This window comes from Diceros bicornis, chromosome 1 (assembly GCF_020826845.1).
Source record: "Diceros bicornis minor isolate mBicDic1 chromosome 1, mDicBic1.mat.cur, whole genome shotgun sequence".
Lineage (NCBI taxonomy): Eukaryota > Metazoa > Chordata > Mammalia > Perissodactyla > Rhinocerotidae > Diceros > Diceros bicornis.
The window spans coordinates 3543787-3561902 of NC_080740.1; the positions used below are offsets into that span (position 1 = coordinate 3543787).

An 18116-nucleotide genomic window follows, 5' to 3' on the forward strand; every position below is an offset into this window, starting at 1 on the left:
CTTGAGGAAGATGGGTCCTGAGCTAACAACCGTGGCCATCTTCCTCCACTTTATATGGGACGCCGCCACAGCATGACTTAACAAGCAATACGTCGGTGCACGCCGGGGATCCGAACCTGCGAACCCCAGGCCGCCGCAGCAGAGCGTGCGCACTTAACAGCTTGTGCCACCAGGCCGGCCCCAGAACTTCCTTTTTTATTGGATTTTTTTTTTCTGTTTTGAAAGCTACAACATTAAATTTTGCTGGAGATTTAGCTAGACCTATAGTTATACAAACATGCACACTTAGTAGATAAGCTATGTTTATCTATAAAATATATCTTTGTCTATCATGATATGGGCATTTTTATAAAAGTTTCATAATTAGACTAAATCTTAGTTTTTTAATTTTTTTTTTTTTTTTTTTTTTTTTTTTTTTTTTTTTAATGACCATACCACCTCAGCCAGCAGGGGCTGGAAGGCCTGAGGAGGCTCTTTTTTTTTTTTCATTTTTATTGATATTTTAATGGTTTCTAACATTGTGAAATTTTGGGTTGTACATTTTTGTTTGTCCATCACCCCATATATGACTCCCTTCACCCCTTGTGCCCACCCCCCACCCCCCACCCCCACTTCCCGGGTAACCACAGTCCAGTTTTCTCTGTCCATGTGTTGGTTTATATTCCACATATGAGTGAGATCATACAGTGTTTGTCTTTCTCTTTCTGGCTTATTTCACTTAACATAATACGCTCCAGGCCCATCCATGTTGTTGCAAATGGGACGATTTTGTCTTTTTTTATGGCTGAGTAGTATTCCATTGTATATATATACCACATTTTCTTAATCCAATCGTCAGTCGAGGGACACTTAGGTTGCTTCCACTTCTTGGCTATGGTGAATAATGCTGCAATGAACATAGGGGTGCATAAGCCTCTTTGGATTGTTGATTTCAGGTGCGTTGGATAGATTCCCAGTAGTGGGATGGCTGGATCATAGGGCATCTCTATTTTTAATTCTTTGAGGAATCTCCATAGCGTTTTCCATAGAGGCTGCACCAATTTGCATTCCCACCAGCTGTGTATGAGGGTTCCTGTTTCTCCACATCCTCTCCAACATTTGTTGTTTTTTGTCTTGGTGATTATAGCCATTCTAACAGGCGTGAGGTGGTATCTTAGTGTTGTTTTGATTTGCATTTCCCTGATGATTAGTGATGTTGAGCATCTTTTCATGTGCCTATTGGCCATCTGTATATCTTCCTTGGAGAAGTGTCTGTTCATTTCCTCTGCCCATTTTTTGATCGGGTTGTTTGTTTTTTTGTTGTTCAATTGTGTGAGTTCTTTATATATTATGGAGATCAACCCCTTGTCAGATGTATGTTTTGCAGATATTCTCTCCCAGCTGGTTGGTTGTTTGTTCATCTTGATTCTGATTTCATTTGTCTTATAAAAGCTCTTTAGTCTGATAAAGTCCCACTTGTTTATTTTTTCTTTAGTTTCCCTAGTCTGGGTAGGCATGTCATCCGAAAAGATTCCTTTAAACCCAATGTCAAATAGTGTGTTGCCTATATTTTCTTCTATGAGTTTTATAGTTTCAGGTCTCACCTTCAGGTCTTTGATCCATTTTGAGTTAATTTTTGTGAATGGCGATAGCACATGGTCCACTTTCATTCTTTTGCATGTGGATGTCCAGTTTTCCCAACACCATTTATTGAAGAGACTTTCCTTTCTCCATTGCATGTCCTTAGCACCTTTGTCGAAAATTAGCTGTCCGTATATGTGTGGTTTTATTTCTGGGCTTTCAATTCTGTTCCATTGATCTGTGTGTCTGTTTTTGTACCAGTACCATGCTGTTTTGATTACTATTGCTTTGTAGTATGTTTTGAAGTCAGGAATTGTGATGCCTCCTGCTTTGTTCTTTTTCTTTAGGATTTCTTTAGCTATTCGGGGTCTTTTGTTGCCCCATATAAATTTTAGTATTCTTTTTTCTATTTCTGTGAAGAATGTCATTGGGATTCTGATTGGGATTGCATTGAATCTGTAGATTGCTTTAGGTAATATAGACATTTTAACTATGTTTATTCTTCCAATCCACGTGCATGGGATATCTTTCCATTTCTTTATGTCATCGTAGATTTCCCTCAATAATGTCTTGTAGTTCTCATTGTATAGGTCCTTCACCTCCTTGGTAAGATTTATTCCTAGGTATTTTATTCTTTTTGATGCAATTGTAAATGGTATTATCTTTTTGAACTCTCTTTCTGTTAGTTCATTATTAGCATATAGAAATGCAACTGATTTTTGTAGATTGATTTTGTACCCTGCAACTTTGCTGTAGTTGTTGATTGTTTCTAACAGTTTTCCAACAGATTCTTTAGGGTTTTCTATATATACAATCATGTCATCTGCAAATAGTGAGAGTTTCACTTCTTCGTTACCTATTTGGATTCCTTTTATTCCTTTTTCTTGCCTAATTGCTCTGGCCAAAACCTCCAGTACTATGTTGAACAGGAGTGGTGAGAGTGGGCAGCCCTGCCTCGTTCCTGTTCTCAGAGGAATGGCTTTCAGTCTTTCCCCGTTGAGTATGATGTTAGCTGTGGGTTTGTCATATATGGCCTTTATTATGTTGAGGTACTTTCCTTCTATTCCCATTTTATTGAGAGTTTTTATCATAAATGGATGTTGTATCTTGTCAAATGCCTTCTCTGCGTCTATTGAGATGATCATGTGGTTTTTATTCTTTGTTTTGTTGATGTGATGTATCACGTTGATTGATTTGCGGATGTTGAACCATCCCTGCGTCTCTGGTATAAATCCCACTTGATCATGGTGTATGATCTTTTTAATGTATTGTTGTATTCGGTTTGCCAATATTTTGTTGAGGATTTTTGCATCAATGTTCATCAGCGATATTGGCCTGTAATTTTCTTTCTTTGTATTGTCTTTGTCTGGTTTCGGTATCAGGGTGATGTTGGCCTCATAGAATGATTCAGGAAGTGTTCCATCTTCCTCTATTTTTTGGAATAGTTTGAGGAGGATGGGTATTAAATCTTCTTTGAATGTTTGGTAAAATTCACTGGAGAAGCCATCTGGTCCTGGACTTTTATTTTTTGGGAGGTTTTTGATTACTATTTCAATCTCTTTACTTGTGATTGGTCTATTCAGATTCTCCATTTCTTCTTGGTTCAATTTTGGGAGGTTGTATAAGTCTAAGAATTTATCCATTTCTTCTAGATTGTCCAATTTGTTGGCATATGATTTCTCATAGTATTCTCTTATAATCCTCTGTATTTCCATGGTATCCGTTGTAATTTCTCCTCTTTCATTTCTAATTTTATTTACTTGAGCCTTTTCTCTTTTTTTCTTAGTTAGCCTGGCTAAGGGTTTGTCTATTTTGTTTATCTTCTCGAAGAACCAACTCTTTGTTTCATTAATCCTTTCTACTGTTTTTTTGGTCTCAATATCATTTATTTCTGCTCTGATTTTTATTATTTCTCTCCTTCTGCTGGCTTTGGGCTTTGTTTGTTCTTCTTTTTCTAGTTCTGTTAGGTGTAATTTAAGGTTGCCTATTAGGGCTTTTTCTTGTTTGTTAAGGTGGGCTTGTATCGCTATGAGTTTCCCTCTCAGGACCGCTTTTGCTGCGTCCCATATGGTTTGATATGGCATGTTATCATTTTCGTTTGTTTCCAGATAGTTTTTGATTTCTCCTTTAATTTCATCAATGATCCATTGGTTGTTCAGTAGCATGTTGTTTAATCTCCACATTTTTGTCATTTTCCCAGTTTTTTTTTCCTGGTTCATTTCCAGTTTCATAGCCTTATGGTCTGAAAAGATGCTTGTTATGATTTCAATCTTCTTAAATTTATTGAGGCTTGCTTTGTTTCCCAACATATGGTCTATCCTAGAGAATGTTCCATGCGCGCTTGAGAAGAATGTGTAGTCAGCTGTTTTTGGGTGGAGTGCTCTGTATATGTCTACTAGGTCCATCTCGTCCAGTTTTTCATTTAAGTCTAATATTTCTTTATTAGTCTAATAGTCTAATTAGTCTAATATTCTTTTGTCTGGATGATCTATCCATTGCTGTAAGTGGGGTGTTAAGATCCCCTACTATTATTGTGTTGTTGTTGATTTCTCCTTTTAGGTTTGTTAATAGTTGTTTTATGTACATTGGTGCTCCTATGTTGGGTGCATATATATTTATAAGTGATATGTCTTCTTGATGGAGTGTCCCTTTTATCATTATATATTTCCCTTCTTTGTCTTTCTTAACCTGTTTTATCTTGAAGTCTACTTTGTCTGATATGAGTATGGCAACACCTGCTTTCTTTTGTTTGCCATTAGCTTGGAGTATTGTCTTCCATCCTTTCACTCTGAGCCTGTGCTTGTCTTTAGTGCTAAGATGTGTTTCCTGAAGGCAGCATATTGTTGGGTCTTGCTTTTTAATCCATCCTGCCACTCTGTATCTTTTGATTGGAGAGTTCAATCCATTTACATTTAGGGTAATTATTGAAATATGAGGGTTGAATGTTGCTGTTTTGTCACTTATTTTCTGGTTCTTTTGCATTTCCTTTGTTTCTTGTCCCATTTGTTTTGGACTGCCAATTCAGTTTGGTTGTTCTGTCTTATGATTCTCCTAGTTTTCTCTTTGTTTATCATATGTGGTTTTAATTTGATTATTTGTTTAGTGGTTACCTTGAGGTTTGGGCGAAAAATCTTCTGTATGAGATAGTCCATTATCTGATAGCCTCCTATTTCCTTATACTAAGTCAATTCAGTCACTTTCCTCTTCCCCTTCTAAGTTGCTCTTGTTATACCTTATTCTGTCTTGTGTTGTGGCTGTGTGTTTACAGTGATGAGGTTAAATTTATTTTTGGTGAATTTCTTCCTTTGATCTTTGAGTTTAGTATTTAAGTGGTTGCTAACCTATTCCGGTAAAGATCTACTATTTCTCTGATTTTGTCTACCTACTTTTCTCCTTACTCCAAGCTTTGTGTTCCCTTTCTCTTCTTGTTTTCAGGCCTGAGGGCCTTCTTGAGTATTTCTTGTAGTGGCGGTCTCGTGGCCATGAACTCCCTTAGCTTTTGTTTATCTGGGAGAGTTACTATTTCTCCATCATATTTGAAGGATATTTTTGCTGGATAGAGTATTCTTGGCTGAAAGTTTTTGTCTTTTAGTATTTTGAATATATCATTCCAGTCTCTTCTAGCCTGAAAAGTTTCTGTTGAGAAATCCGCTGAGAGCCTGATGGGAGTTCCTTTGTACGTTATTTTTTGTTTTTGTCTAGCTGCCCTTAATATTGTTTCTTTGTCGTTGACCCTGGCTAGCCTTACCACTAGGTGTCGTGGTGAAGGCCTTTGTCTGTTAATATATATAGGAGTCCTGTTGGCTTCGCTTACTGGTATTTCCTGCTCCTTCCCCAGATTTGGGAAATTTTCAGCTATTATTTCCTTGAATAGGCTCTCTGTTCCTCTTTCCCTCTCCTCTCCCTCAGGAATACCTATAATTCTTATGTTACATTTTCTGATAGAGTCCGATATTTCTCGGAGTCTTTCTTCATTTCTTTTTAGTCTTAGTTCTCTCTCTTCTTCCATCTGGAGTATATCTGTATTCCTATCCTCTAAAGTACTAATTCTTTCCTCCATATTGTCAGCTCTGTTCTTTAAAGATTCCAGATTCTCCTTTATCTCCTCCATTGTGTTCTTCATCTCCATCAGCCCTGATAGGTTTTTCTTTATGATTTCAATCTCTTTTGTGAAGAAACTCCTAATCTCATTTAATTGTTTGTCTGTGTTGTCTCGTATTTCGTTGAGTGTTTTTATGATAGCTATTTTGAAATCTCTGTCATTTAGTTTATGGATTTCTGTGTCTTCGGGGTTGATTTCTGGGTGCTTGTCATTTTGTTTCTGGTCTGGTGATTTCATATATTTTTGCATTGTGGTTCCTGTGTTGGTTTTGATTTTCCTCATCCTGGAAGTCTCTGGTTGCAATTTCCACCTGCCGCCACTGTGTGGTGGTAAAGGGCTGTGTAGTCTAAGCCCCCTGCGCTCTGCCCCAGTTTTTCTGCTGCGATCCGCAGTTTTGTTTTGTTTTGTTTTGTTTCTTTTCCCCACTGCGATCCACGGGTCCAGTCCAGTTTATTCAGGTCTGCCTCGGACCGCTAGATCTGGTCGAGCTGCAGACTCCGGGTTGCGGGGAGGGGGGAGCTCTCTCTTTTGCCCTCTGGGTCCCTGACGTGGGAGGCTTCTCGTTTGCCCCTCTTTATCCGCTCTCTGGGTTGCTCAGATGTTGATGGTAGCCCTGTGGCTCCTCTGAGCCCTCTGTGCGGGAGTTTCCCACTGGCTGAGAGAGCCCGAAGAGCTACAGTTTCCCGCCGAGGGCTGCCCCTCCCCCCTCTCTGGGAGCCGCGCGGACCGGATCGCTGATCTGATGGGGAGGGAGCGGAGTTCTCCTTACCTGTCCCCACTTCCTCCGGGGGCCCAGCACGCTCCGCTCTCAGGTGTGCGGCAGTGTGGATCCCTCCGCTCCAGCTTTTGACTGTCTGGGATTCCGTTGTTGGTCTGTGGCTGTTACTTTTGTTGTATTTTGTGGAGGAAGAATTCACGGGAAAGCTCACTCCGCCATGATGCTGACGTCACTCCCAGTTTTTTAATTTTTAATAAATTTATTTAAATTTCTAACTTGAAATCAGAATATTTAGTTTTAACTGTGGTTTGCTTCATTAATACCAGCAATGTTTTTTCTTTGAAGATATCCTAGCTCTACTTCTAACTGATGTGCTGCTGTTTTTACAAGAAAAAGACCAGAAATACATCTTTGCATCTGTTGTAAGTATATGGCCATCTGATGCATATTTTAAATGGTTTAATCCCACATCTCCTTGAAAAATGCCCAATATTCCTAGTGACATTAAACAGTCATTGGCAAGAATATGCCCCTGTTATGTTCTCTTTATGGTTAGTGATTGCACTGTTCAAGAACAAGCATCTAATTGGGTTTAACTAGCATGATAAGTGTTGAGTTATCACAACCAGGGCAGGTAGTCATCTGGTTCAGCAATTTGACCGATTGTAAAAATATTGAAGTGCTTTGATATTGGTTGGTGAATAGGCACTGCCTTAAGCCCCCTCTGCCGCCTGGCTATCTTGGGCTTTCCCCTAGACTCCCTTCCCCCTCACTTCCCAGCAGCTCAGATGTTAATGCTGGGAGCAGCAGGCCACTTCTGGCAGCCTGCTCTCTTTTCCCATTGGTGGGTGCCTTCTGTGCCTGTTGCTAATCCCACTCATGACTGTCATGATGGTCCTTCTGGCAAACGAGAACACCCTCCTGCTATCTCAAATTTAAAGAAGATTTTCTCTTATTTCTGCTCTAATGGCTACTAATTACTAAGGTTATTCATATACCACTTATCTTTATAGTGTGTTATTAATCTCATTGCCAGCACAGAGTTAGACTTAGACTAGCAGTAAAACTAGTATTTTATAACATTTTTTACATAGCATCTTGTGGTCCAAAATGACACAGTTAAAGAAGGAAGATGTCATCAATGAACTCCTTGCCAGCATCATGGAGCATCAGACCCTGCTAGAGGAAAGAATGTAAGATGCACTACCAATGTGGACAGTATGATGGTGGCTCTCTAAAATGCTAGTGTTTATCATCCATTGACTGATAAGATATTCAGGTGCCATTAGCAAATATCAATTCCAGCTGGTTTTAGCAAATTCAAAGCTTAATGAATTTCCTGTTGTGCTGTTCAGAGAAAACAAAGAAGCCTGCCTGCCCAGGGATGGGTTCTGGGGATGGGGAGGCTGGAGTGGTGCCTCACCTGCCTGTCTGTGCCTGTCTGGTTGGCCCAGTAGGCTTCTCACCCTGTTCAGCACATTGCCTCTCATCAGCATAATGAGGCCAAGTGTATAAAGGTCAGAGATTCTTTCACAAAGCTACACCAGAGGGTAACAAGAGGCCTTAAACAAGTCCCCATGTCCCTGATCCACTTGAACTGTATATACTGCACATTTTATGACAAACTACTGATTTGCCAGCAACCTCTTTCTGCTGTTACCTGGGATGCTCTGAAAGCAGACAGAGTAAATAAGTGGGAGGGGGGACCATTTTGTTTGACCTGTGGGATGGTAAGGGCCACGCTGGAAGAGAAAACAAATTTATACCACATCTTTATAGAAACAAAGGTTTCTTCAAAACCAAAGACTTGAAGGAGAAGCAAATCCTGCTTGTTGGATGGTATTATAGGCCAAATGACCAGCTGATGGATCAAGAATTAGACATAACATAAAGACAACTATCTTGTTTTCTAGGACAACATAGCATATGGATTCAGATCCTACTGTGATGCTCAACGTACAGTATGACTTGAAATGTGGGTCTGTCCCTCTTATCTGACTTCTTGAAGAGTTACCTGTGCCACCCATAGACCACATTTACCATTAAATGGGGCGTTAGGAATGCCATCCACCAAATGCCAGAATGAAGGCAGCCACGACTTAGCTCCTCTCAGTAGAATGTGTTTGTCTACAGACAGTAGAAAGACGATACCGATACAGTTTCCTAAAGATGTTAGTGTGACATGTAGCTGCATTTATAAAAGCCAGCCAAGCCCTTGTCAATGTCAGGGAGCCAAAGAGAAAGCATTCTCCTGAAAGAGTCAAGTGCACCCTATAAGTTCAGTCATATGCTTTCTAGTTGACATAACCTGTGTGTCATAAATATCTCATAGTTAACATCTTGAGGGAATTGATGCACTAGCTGGGTGCATACAAATATCTGGATTTCCTTGTTCTCACCGTAGTATTTTAGAAAGTTATCTTCACAGTGATATCCACAGGGGAGATTCTCTGTCCTTTGAGCTGTTAGAAAAACTTCTTTAGTAAGTGCTTAACTTGCTACATGTTACAGAAGACATGATGAATTTGGAAATGGCCAGAAGATAAGCAACTGAAAGTAGCAAGAGGATGGAGTAGCTTCCTTAGAGGAGAATTTTGTTTTTAAAGAAGACTCAGATGGAAATGGGAGTTGGACCCAAATCTGTGAAATGAATAGAGAAAAGTAGATGCGTTCACTAAATCCTGGAATACTGAGTCTAGGAGATTCTCTTGAATATCAAAGAAGGTAATTTCAAAATGAATGAGCAATAAAACAGACAAGTGAACATGTAGATGTGCAAGTATAAGCTCAAAATATGAGGCGACCTTAAGATCTTGTTATCACAGGGGGATCCTGAATGGACTTACTCACTGATGGAATCAGCCACTTTATAGAATCACAAACAGATATGGGGTAACAATGGGGCTGAAAGGAGCAGCTCCTTTTCCCCTTCCCCTGTGGTGGAGGTCGTCAACTCCAGTGCTTACAGGGATTGGGCAAGAAATGTAAATGGGTTAACTAGACCGGGCTTGGTACCAAGGAGCTGATAGAATGGTAACTGTAGAGAACTGGTAAGTACGTGCCCCCTCTCAAAGAGGGCAAGGACCACTCAGCTATAGCCAGTGTTTTTAAATGAGGATATGGGCCCAGCATTGCCAATCTTCTGCTTTTCCCAAGTACCCAGAAATCTAGAATTTTTTAAAAAAGTGAAATCGCCCAGTTTTTAAATGTTGGCAACTATTCCAAAAAACTGTTTTTTAAATTGCACAAACAAGACATCTCTGCAGGCTGGGTTAGGTCTTTGCATCACTAGTTTTGACATCTGTCTCCAAAGCAGACATGTTACCTCTATTCCTAGAGATGTAATTTGGATTCTTGTTCATCTCTGGTGTTCATGTGTGATTCGGATGAGTAATGATGGACATGTCCCTGATGCCTCCTGGTCTGGTGGTGATTTAATTAACGCTACTTTCTACCCACTTACCTATTTTTCACTTTTAAAATATCTGACCCCACCAGCTTCCCTCCTCTCCACAGTCACACTAATCAACTAGTTCAAATAATTTTACTCTTGCTGATGTCTTAAGCAATTCACATCTACTCTGCCTCCTTATATATAGAGGCCTTTTATTATGTAAGCTGAGGAAGCTAAAACTGCATCGAAAGAAGGAAAGCAGATAAGGTCTTAGATACTAGATCTGTAACTGAATAAAGGATATTAACATGCTCAGGGGCTCTCCCTATTTAGAGAAGACAGTATTCAAAAAGCTCTGCCAACAGCTGCTTTTGCTTCATTTGCAGAGGCAGAGCACAGGACTTGGGTAGACCAGTGGTCCGTCCCCTTATGGTGTGTGTGTATATAAAAATATTTTCTATTCAAGGAAGAATGGAATGGGGGCTGGCCCGATGGCATAGTGGTTAAGTTTGCGTGCTCCGCTTTGGCGGCCCAGGGTTCACAGGTTCGGATCCTGGTTGTGCACCTACGCACAGCTTATCAAGCCGTGCTGTGGTAGCGTCCCACATACAAAGTGGAGGAAGATGGGCACAGATGTTAGCTCAGGCCTAATCTTCCTCAGCAAAAAGAGGAAGATTATCAGTGGATGTTAGTTCAGGACCAATCTTCCTTGCCAAAAAAAAAAAAAAGGAAGAATGGGATGAAGAGGTATTCTGGGTACACCCTTGCAGACAACTTCAGAGGTGGTAGAACTGTGTGATGCTGGGAAAGCAGATGAGTCAGCACTGAGGAGTCAGTGGTGAGGATGGAGTGGCATGTTCTGGATAAAGGCGTCGCTCAGTCCATGGGGGAGAAGCAAAACCACATACTGTAACCGACTCAGTAAACAGTGGTGGGAGCCGCAAACCAAAGAAGATTCTTCACATTTACCCCCAAAACTGTTCCTCCTGCAGGCGTTCTTTTGGCTGTTCTTTCAACTGCAGCTTCCCACCCAAATTAGTATTATCAGTGTCTTCTTCTTCATCTTTGAATCCCCAGTACTTAGGATGGGACATCAAAGGATAATGTTGGTGGAAGAAGTGATTTAATCATGCCTTGCATGCCAAATCTTAGACTTTCTTCCTATTTTCCTCTGATGGAATTATGCTAAATCTACTTCTACAGACATTTATTGAGTGCCTACTCTATGCTAAGCACTGTGCTAGGCTTACGAAGATGAGTTAGATCCGTTCTTGCCCACCAGGTGCTCACCTGGTTGGCGGGAAGAAGAGGCATCTGCAGGCAGGACTGTAGAAGTTATGTTGCTGTGTCCTGCACTACAACAGCAGAACACAATGGTTATGCCTGGGAATCTTGCCTCCTCATTCTTACCTTTTATTTTACAGTCCACCCCATTGGTACTGCTAAATCCAATGGACTCTCTAGGTCTTCTGTCCCTCTCAGTCTCTTTGTAATATTTGATATATGATTTCCTATCCCATACCTTTAGAAAAATCCCTCCACCCCTGACTACAGCATTTTGGCATTTTGATATTTTTTCTTAGCACTCTGATTGTTCTGTCTTTTTAAAAGTTGTCCCTTTAAACCACCAGTTCTTAAAGACAAACGTCTTCCTTGATCCTCTCTCTCTATCCTCTCTTTACCATACTCTTTCCATTGGAGAGCTTTTCAACTCACACAGCTCTTTAGAAAAGGTTGAAGTGAAATAGATTTGCCTAATACTGTTGCTTTCCTCAGCTAATGTGTGTTGTGAGACCCTTCCTTTCGGTAGGACGCTGTTTCATTTGCACATCCTCCTATGTTACGTAGGATCAGAAGCCATCGGTTATTTCCCTTCAGAAACTTATCGCTAGAGAAGTTGCGAATGAGGAGAGAGGAATGTTTCTGATCAGTGCTTCATCTGCTGGTCCTGAAATGTATGAAATTCATACCAATTCCAAGGAGGAACGAAATAACTGGATGAGACGGATCCAACAGGCAGTAGAAAGGTAACGTTTCCTTCTGTCCGTAATCTCGGGAATGGATTTGTTCACTTGGGGGAAATACTCTAACACATCTCACCTGCGTGAACACTTTTGCCTCAGCCAGAATGGTCTGCTCCCCGCCCCTCGCACCCACCTGCGATAGCCCCTCATCTGCAGCTTTGTTCTCCACACCTCCCTGCGTGCAATGCCCCACCTCCCCTCTGCCTGTGTGAATCCTGCCCATCTCTGGGGCAGCTTATGGCTTACCTGCATGAAGACCTCTTCAGTTCCCGTGGTCTCTTCCTTACCTGAAATCTTTAACACCTGCTCCCTAAAGCGTTTATTTGGTGCTTGTCGTATCCTGCCTTGTAGCTATTCTCTTTTTCCATGTATATATGTTTGTTTATTAGACTGGAAGCTCCTTGAGGGCAGGGACCATGTCTTATGTTTGTCTGTGCACCTAATTCTGAAGAATCATTCAATAAACGTTTTTAGGTTGGTGGATCTAAGTGTTCTAAGTCAATTTGCTGCTCTCTACTTGTACAAGGACAGTTTTTATAGACGGGAGTGTGAGGGTGGGGTGATCATTCTTAAGGTAATGTGATCAGTTAGATCTTGAGTGACATTGTAGAATTCCTCCACCTCCACTGCACCCACCCCACCTGGTGCCCTGCCTGCGTCCCCTCCAACCCCTCTGCTCTGCCCCCGTTAAGGATAGAAGTGCCCTAACGTAGTAGAAAGCAAAAATTATTTTAGTTGTACCTAATGCTGGTGTTGGTATTGTGGGGTGTGAATGTGTGTACATGAGCATATGTTTGTGTATGTGTGTTTGCTGGAATATTTGAGTCATCCTGCACTCCTGACTTTGAGAGCTATGTTCCATTATACAAAGTTCTTTATATACTCCAGAAAACCAAATCTCTTGGCTGGGGGGCACGATGAATTTTCTTCACACTGAATTTTTCTCCTCTGAATAATTCTACTGCCAAGTCCCCATGTCTTTCCAGTGAGCCTAAAGATAGTTGGATTTGGCTTCAGTTGTGTCTCTTGACTATTGTCTTTTAAAGTTGCCCAGAGGAGGAAGGAGGAAGGACAAGCGACTCTGATGAAGAGAAACGGAAAGCTGAAGCACGCGTGGCCAGGATTCAGCACTGCCAAGGTACAGGGCGGGCTCCGCTGGTTCCTGGCCGTGGTCCTCTCGGGAGGCTGGGGAGCCCAGATGTCCTGCAAGGGAGGTTGTGACTGAACCGTGAATCTAGTTGTGTGTGCCCGAGGCCCACCCTGACCACCACTCCACCAAAAAGTAGAAGCACTTGAAGTGCTCAAATAAGATGACTCTTGCCCTCCTTCCTCCTTAGTGATTAAAAACGTAAAAATATTCTGCACATAACATCTGTGAAACAGTAACCATAGGCAGTGTGGGAACTGCTGTCCAGTGGTTTACCGTCCCAGCACTGGCAGGTCGTAGTTGTATGACTCAGAACAAGGACCCAACAGCTCTGGTCCTCAGTTTCCAAATCTGCAAAATAAGGAAATGAGGTTAGCTCTGTGCTTCTCATCTCTGGCTGGGCGTTAGAATCACTCAGGGAGGTCTTTAAAAATTCTGATGCCTGGCCCCCCCCCCCCCACCAGTTCACTTGGCATCTGTGGGGGTCGGGGGGTCAGATGTCAGTGTTTAAACTCTCCCCAGCGGATTCTGGGGCAGAAAGGACTGAGGACCCCTGGATCAGATGCTGGGTAAGGTCCCTTTAAGCTCTAAGAATCCTAGGGCACATTGACATCAGAGGAAAATGATGCAGGCGAAGATGGTTGAAGGAACTGGATGTTTAGAAACAGCGTCAACCAGTGTGTTGCTTTGACGGAGGGCGGCCGCAGCCCCGGGAGGTTCTGGCTTTTGCGTTGTTTCTCTCACCGGTCTTGCTCGTCACGGACCATGCCCCACCCCAGTTTTCATTCCTGAGCGTAATGTTTAGTCTTAATGGGAAGCAGCCTGAATAAACAAAGATTGGCTCTGCAAGTTTTTCTGGAATTAGGGGAATGGGAAAGGAATTGAACGTTTATTGAGTATGGTAAACTTACAGAAAAGACAATGGAAGCTCAGAGTTAAGTCCTTTGCTGGAGGGACAGTTGCTAAGTGGAAGGTTAGGATTTGAACCTGGGTCTGTCCCACCCGACAGCCTGTGCTTTACCTGTCAGACCATGCTGCTGGCCAGTGAGTCACATCTTTATCTTAAGCTTGGATTTTCGTATTAGTTCTTGTATTCATGTGATAGCCTTCTCTGGTAAATACTGTTTCATAGAAATACTCAGTAACCAAGACCAGCAAATTTGCATGTATTTGGAGGAAAAGCTGAGTATCTATGCTGAACTTGGACAGCTGAGTGGATTTGAGGACGTCCATCTGGAGCCCCACCTCCTCATTAAACCCGACCCCGGGGAGCCACCCCAGGCGGCCTCGTTACTGGCAGCAGCCCTGAAAGAAGGTAAGACGCTTCCAAAAGGCTTTGGTTCGACAAATTCAGAAAACGTTTATTGAGTACCTACTGTGTGCCAGGCACTGTGGTCTTGGTGCTGAGGACACAGCAGAATAAGACAAATCTGACTCTCCTGGAATTTGTATTCCAGAAGCAGCAAAATAGAAGGAAATAAATACATCAGGTTGTGTCAAGTGCTATGAAGAATAAGTGGGTGAGAGGGGTGGAGAGTGGTGGAGTTGGGAGCCTCTATTTTAGATAGGGTGCCCAGGAACAGCCTCTTCAATGTGATGTGAAGGCACACACGAAAAAAGTGAGAAGGCCAAGTAGATATCTGGGAAAAGCATGTTCCAGACAGAGGAAACAGCAGGTGCAAAGGCCCTGAGGGAGGTAAGTGCCAGGTTTGTTTGAGGAGCAACTATGAGGACAGAGCAGGTGCAGTGAAGTGAGGGGCGGGGAGTGGCAGGAGATGAGTCAGAGTTCTCGAGGACTCAGGTTACATGGATGAGGTAAGGACTTTGAATTTCCTTCTGAGTGAGATGAGAGGCATTACAGAGTTGTGAGTAGAGGAGTGACTTGATTTGTGTTTTAAAAGGCGCCCTCTGACTGCTGTGTGGAGAAGAGCCAAGTCTAGGGATAACCCTGGGAGCTGGGGGCTGAGGAGGGGCAGAGGACAGGGTCACCGGAGGTGAGAAAGTCAGGAGACAGACGCCAGGCTGTTGGGAGGTCTGTGTTCCTAGAACTGGAATCGCTGAGAACTTTCACAGTAGCACTGGGGAGGGGAGAACCGAATTGTCAAGGGGTCTGTAGATAACAGCGGCAGGGAAGGCAGTGAGAGCCGTAACCTGATGGCACGAACTTCAGGGGAAGAAGGGCCTTAAGAGGGGGAATGGGGCTGACAGTCGGGAGGAGACCACAAGGACAGAGGGTTTGGGAGATAACAGCCACCACCTGAGAGCGTGGCAGGGGGCGCTGTGGATCAGAACAGGGGTTGGTAGATTACAGACCACGCTTGGAATGCGTCCCGCGGCCTGTTTCTGTAAATGTGGTTTTATTGGAACCCAGCCACACCCGTCCTTTTACATAACATCTCTGATATCTCTGGCTGCTTTCTTGCTACAATGGCAGACGTGAATAGTTGCAGCAGAGACCTTATGGCCCACAAAGCCTAAAATATTTACTCTCTGGTCCTTAGGAGAAAAAGTTTGCCAAGCTCTGGCTTAGTATCTCGGACCATTAGCTCTGGAGGAGAATTTAGGAATTGTGGAATCTCTCATCTTTATTTCACAGTTGAGGAAACTGAGGTCTTAAGAAGGGCATAGAGCTTGTCTGCAGAGGGGTCCACTGATGGATTCATTCATTCGTTCATCAAATATTCATTGAGTATGTACCGTGTGCACTGTTGTTGGTGCTGAGGAAGCAGAAATGCTTTCATGAAAACTTCTGTTGGGAAAGATGGACGGTACACAAGGAAGCAAGAACATCTCCGAAAGTCACAAGAAAATAAGATAATGGGGTTGGGATGAGGTGAAGGCTTTGCTTTAGAGAGGTCAGGGAAGACCTCTCCAAGGACATTATTTTTTGAGATGAGACTTGAAAGATGAGAAGCAGCCAGCCATCTGGAGATCTGGAAAGGACCATTCCTGGACAGAGAGAGAGTGAGTGCAGAGCCCCTGCGTCTGGAATGAGCTTGGCGTGTTCAGGGAGAGAAGGTAGGCCAGGCTGGCAGGAGGCAGGGGAGACTGCCACAGGGTAGGCAGGGACCGGATCTTTGTAGGCCGTGGTTAAGAAAAAAATGATAATAATTTTATTCCAAAATTGATGGAAAGTGATGGAAGCTTTTCCATCTTAAGGAATAAGGCATAATCTTATTTCTGTCTGGAAAAGAATGCTGGCTGCTGAATGGAGAACAGATCGGAAGGAGACTAGTTTGCCTGGAGACTGTTGGGAAGCAATTACAGAAGCTGAGAGGAGATGTTCGAGCCTTGGTCTAGAGCAGGACTGCTGGCAGTGGGAGTAGAGAGAAGTGGACAGATGCAAGACCTATTTTAGAAACAAAGCTCAAAGGACTTTCAAACAGGTTGACAGGAACCGGTGACCCTGTCATTATCCTTGGTAACGTCTTTATTGAATAAGTCACCCACTCTCAATTTTAGCCAGTGGCTTTCACTTTCTCCCCCACCAAAACTGTCACTGAAGCCCTGTTTTCAGTCGATGTGTTTTGTTTTCTCTGGGCCACCATGTGACGGGGTGCGGGGTGCTGGGGGCAGCGGTGGACCCAGCCTCTCTGAGAACCCAGAGCACTTGAAGTCCTGCCCGAGCCACAGGTGAGATGATCCACCCTGGTCATTGATGGACAACACACAGACGACGAGACTAGCAGGCATTCTTATCAGGGTGAGGTAGTTATCTTCAGGGGAGAGACAGTTTAGTAACGCCCCTGGAATCGTCTGCCGAGGTCTTGGCTCCGCTGCACTGCTTTTCTGCCCTCCTCATCCTCTTCTGTCTCTGCCTCTTGAATTCTATCCGCTCAAGGTTCTGCTCAGTTTTCATCTCCTTTAAGAACATTTTCCTAATCCTGCGGGCTAATGTAATGCTCCTGCTACTCTGCGGTGCTACTGGAGCATTTTATATGCTCTCACACCTCGATGACAGAACTTGGCACTGATCACGCGCTACCTTGTTAGCACAGTTAGTTGTGTGCATCTCTTTTCCTCCTCTGATCTGCAGACTCTCCTTATTAGTCATCAGATGACCAGTGGTCACCAGAACACAGCAGGTGCTCAATGAGTATTTGCTGAATTGAATCATTGGATGGAGGGTTTCAGAAATATTTGTAGGGTCCTCAAAATTATACTATTCCATGTGCTAGTTGAAAACCTTTTATTGTAAATAAAAACTTCACTTTCTTGGTGTGAAAAGTGAAAGTGAACTTCACTTTCTTTTCCCAGTCTCACCAGATCCTAAGAGCAGCCTTCAGTGCTGGTTCAAAATGCAAATCCTTTGTTTTCTTCCCCGGAGAATCTGAACAGTAGGTCTAGGGTGAGGACTGGGAATCTGTATTTTTTTAAAATTTTGTACACATGTGCCCCTTCACCCCTTTCACCCACCCCCCACCCCCCACCCCCTTCCCCTCTGGTAACCACTAATCTGTTCTCTTGATCCATGTGTTTGTTTATCTTCCGCATACGAGTGAAATCATACAGTGTTTGTCTTTCTCTGTCTGGCTTATTTCGCTTAACATAATATCCTCAAGGTCCATCCACATTGTTGCAAATGGGATGATTTTGTCATTTTATGGCTGAGTAGTATTCCATTGTATATATACCACATCTTCTTTATCCACTCATCAGTCGCTGGGCAGTTGTGTTGCTTCCGTGTCTTGGCTATTGTGAATAACGCTGCAATGAACTCAGGGGTGCATGAATCTCCTTGTATTGTTGATTTCATGTTCTTTGGATAAATACCCAGTAGTGGGATAACTGGGTCGTATGGTATTTCTCTTTTTAATGTTTTGAGAAATCTCCATACTGTTTTCCATAGTGGCTGCACCAGTTTGCATTTCCACCAGAAGTATATGAGGGCTCCCTTTTCTCCACATCCTCTCCAACATTTGTTATTTTTTGTCTTGTTAATTATAGCCATTCTGACAGGTGTAAGGTGATATCTCATTGTGGTTTTGATTTGCATTTCCCTAATAATTAGTGATGTTGAACATCTTTTCCTGTGCCTGTTGGCCATCTGTATATCTTCTTTGGAAACATGTCTGTTCATATCCTCTGCCCATTTTTTGATCAGGTTTTTTTTTGTTATATGAGTTCTTTATATATTTTGGAAATTAACCCCTTGTCAGATATAAGATTTG

At 42.7% G+C, this 18116-nt stretch overlaps 1 protein-coding gene across 2 annotated transcripts in view; it reads left to right on the forward strand.

Annotated features, from left to right (window-relative positions):
• Window positions 1–18116, forward strand: part of ARHGEF28 (Rho guanine nucleotide exchange factor 28) — a 298793-nt gene that overhangs the window by 234325 nt on the left and 46352 nt on the right. For both annotated transcript variants that reach the window (XM_058560657.1, XM_058560747.1), the window contains 4 exons: window positions 6726–6802; window positions 11623–11801; window positions 12845–12936; window positions 14078–14260. In XM_058560657.1, coding sequence (XP_058416640.1) covers window positions 6726–6802; window positions 11623–11801; window positions 12845–12936; window positions 14078–14260 — 531 coding nt within the window. The remainder of the gene's footprint in view (window positions 1–6725; window positions 6803–11622; window positions 11802–12844; window positions 12937–14077; window positions 14261–18116) is intronic.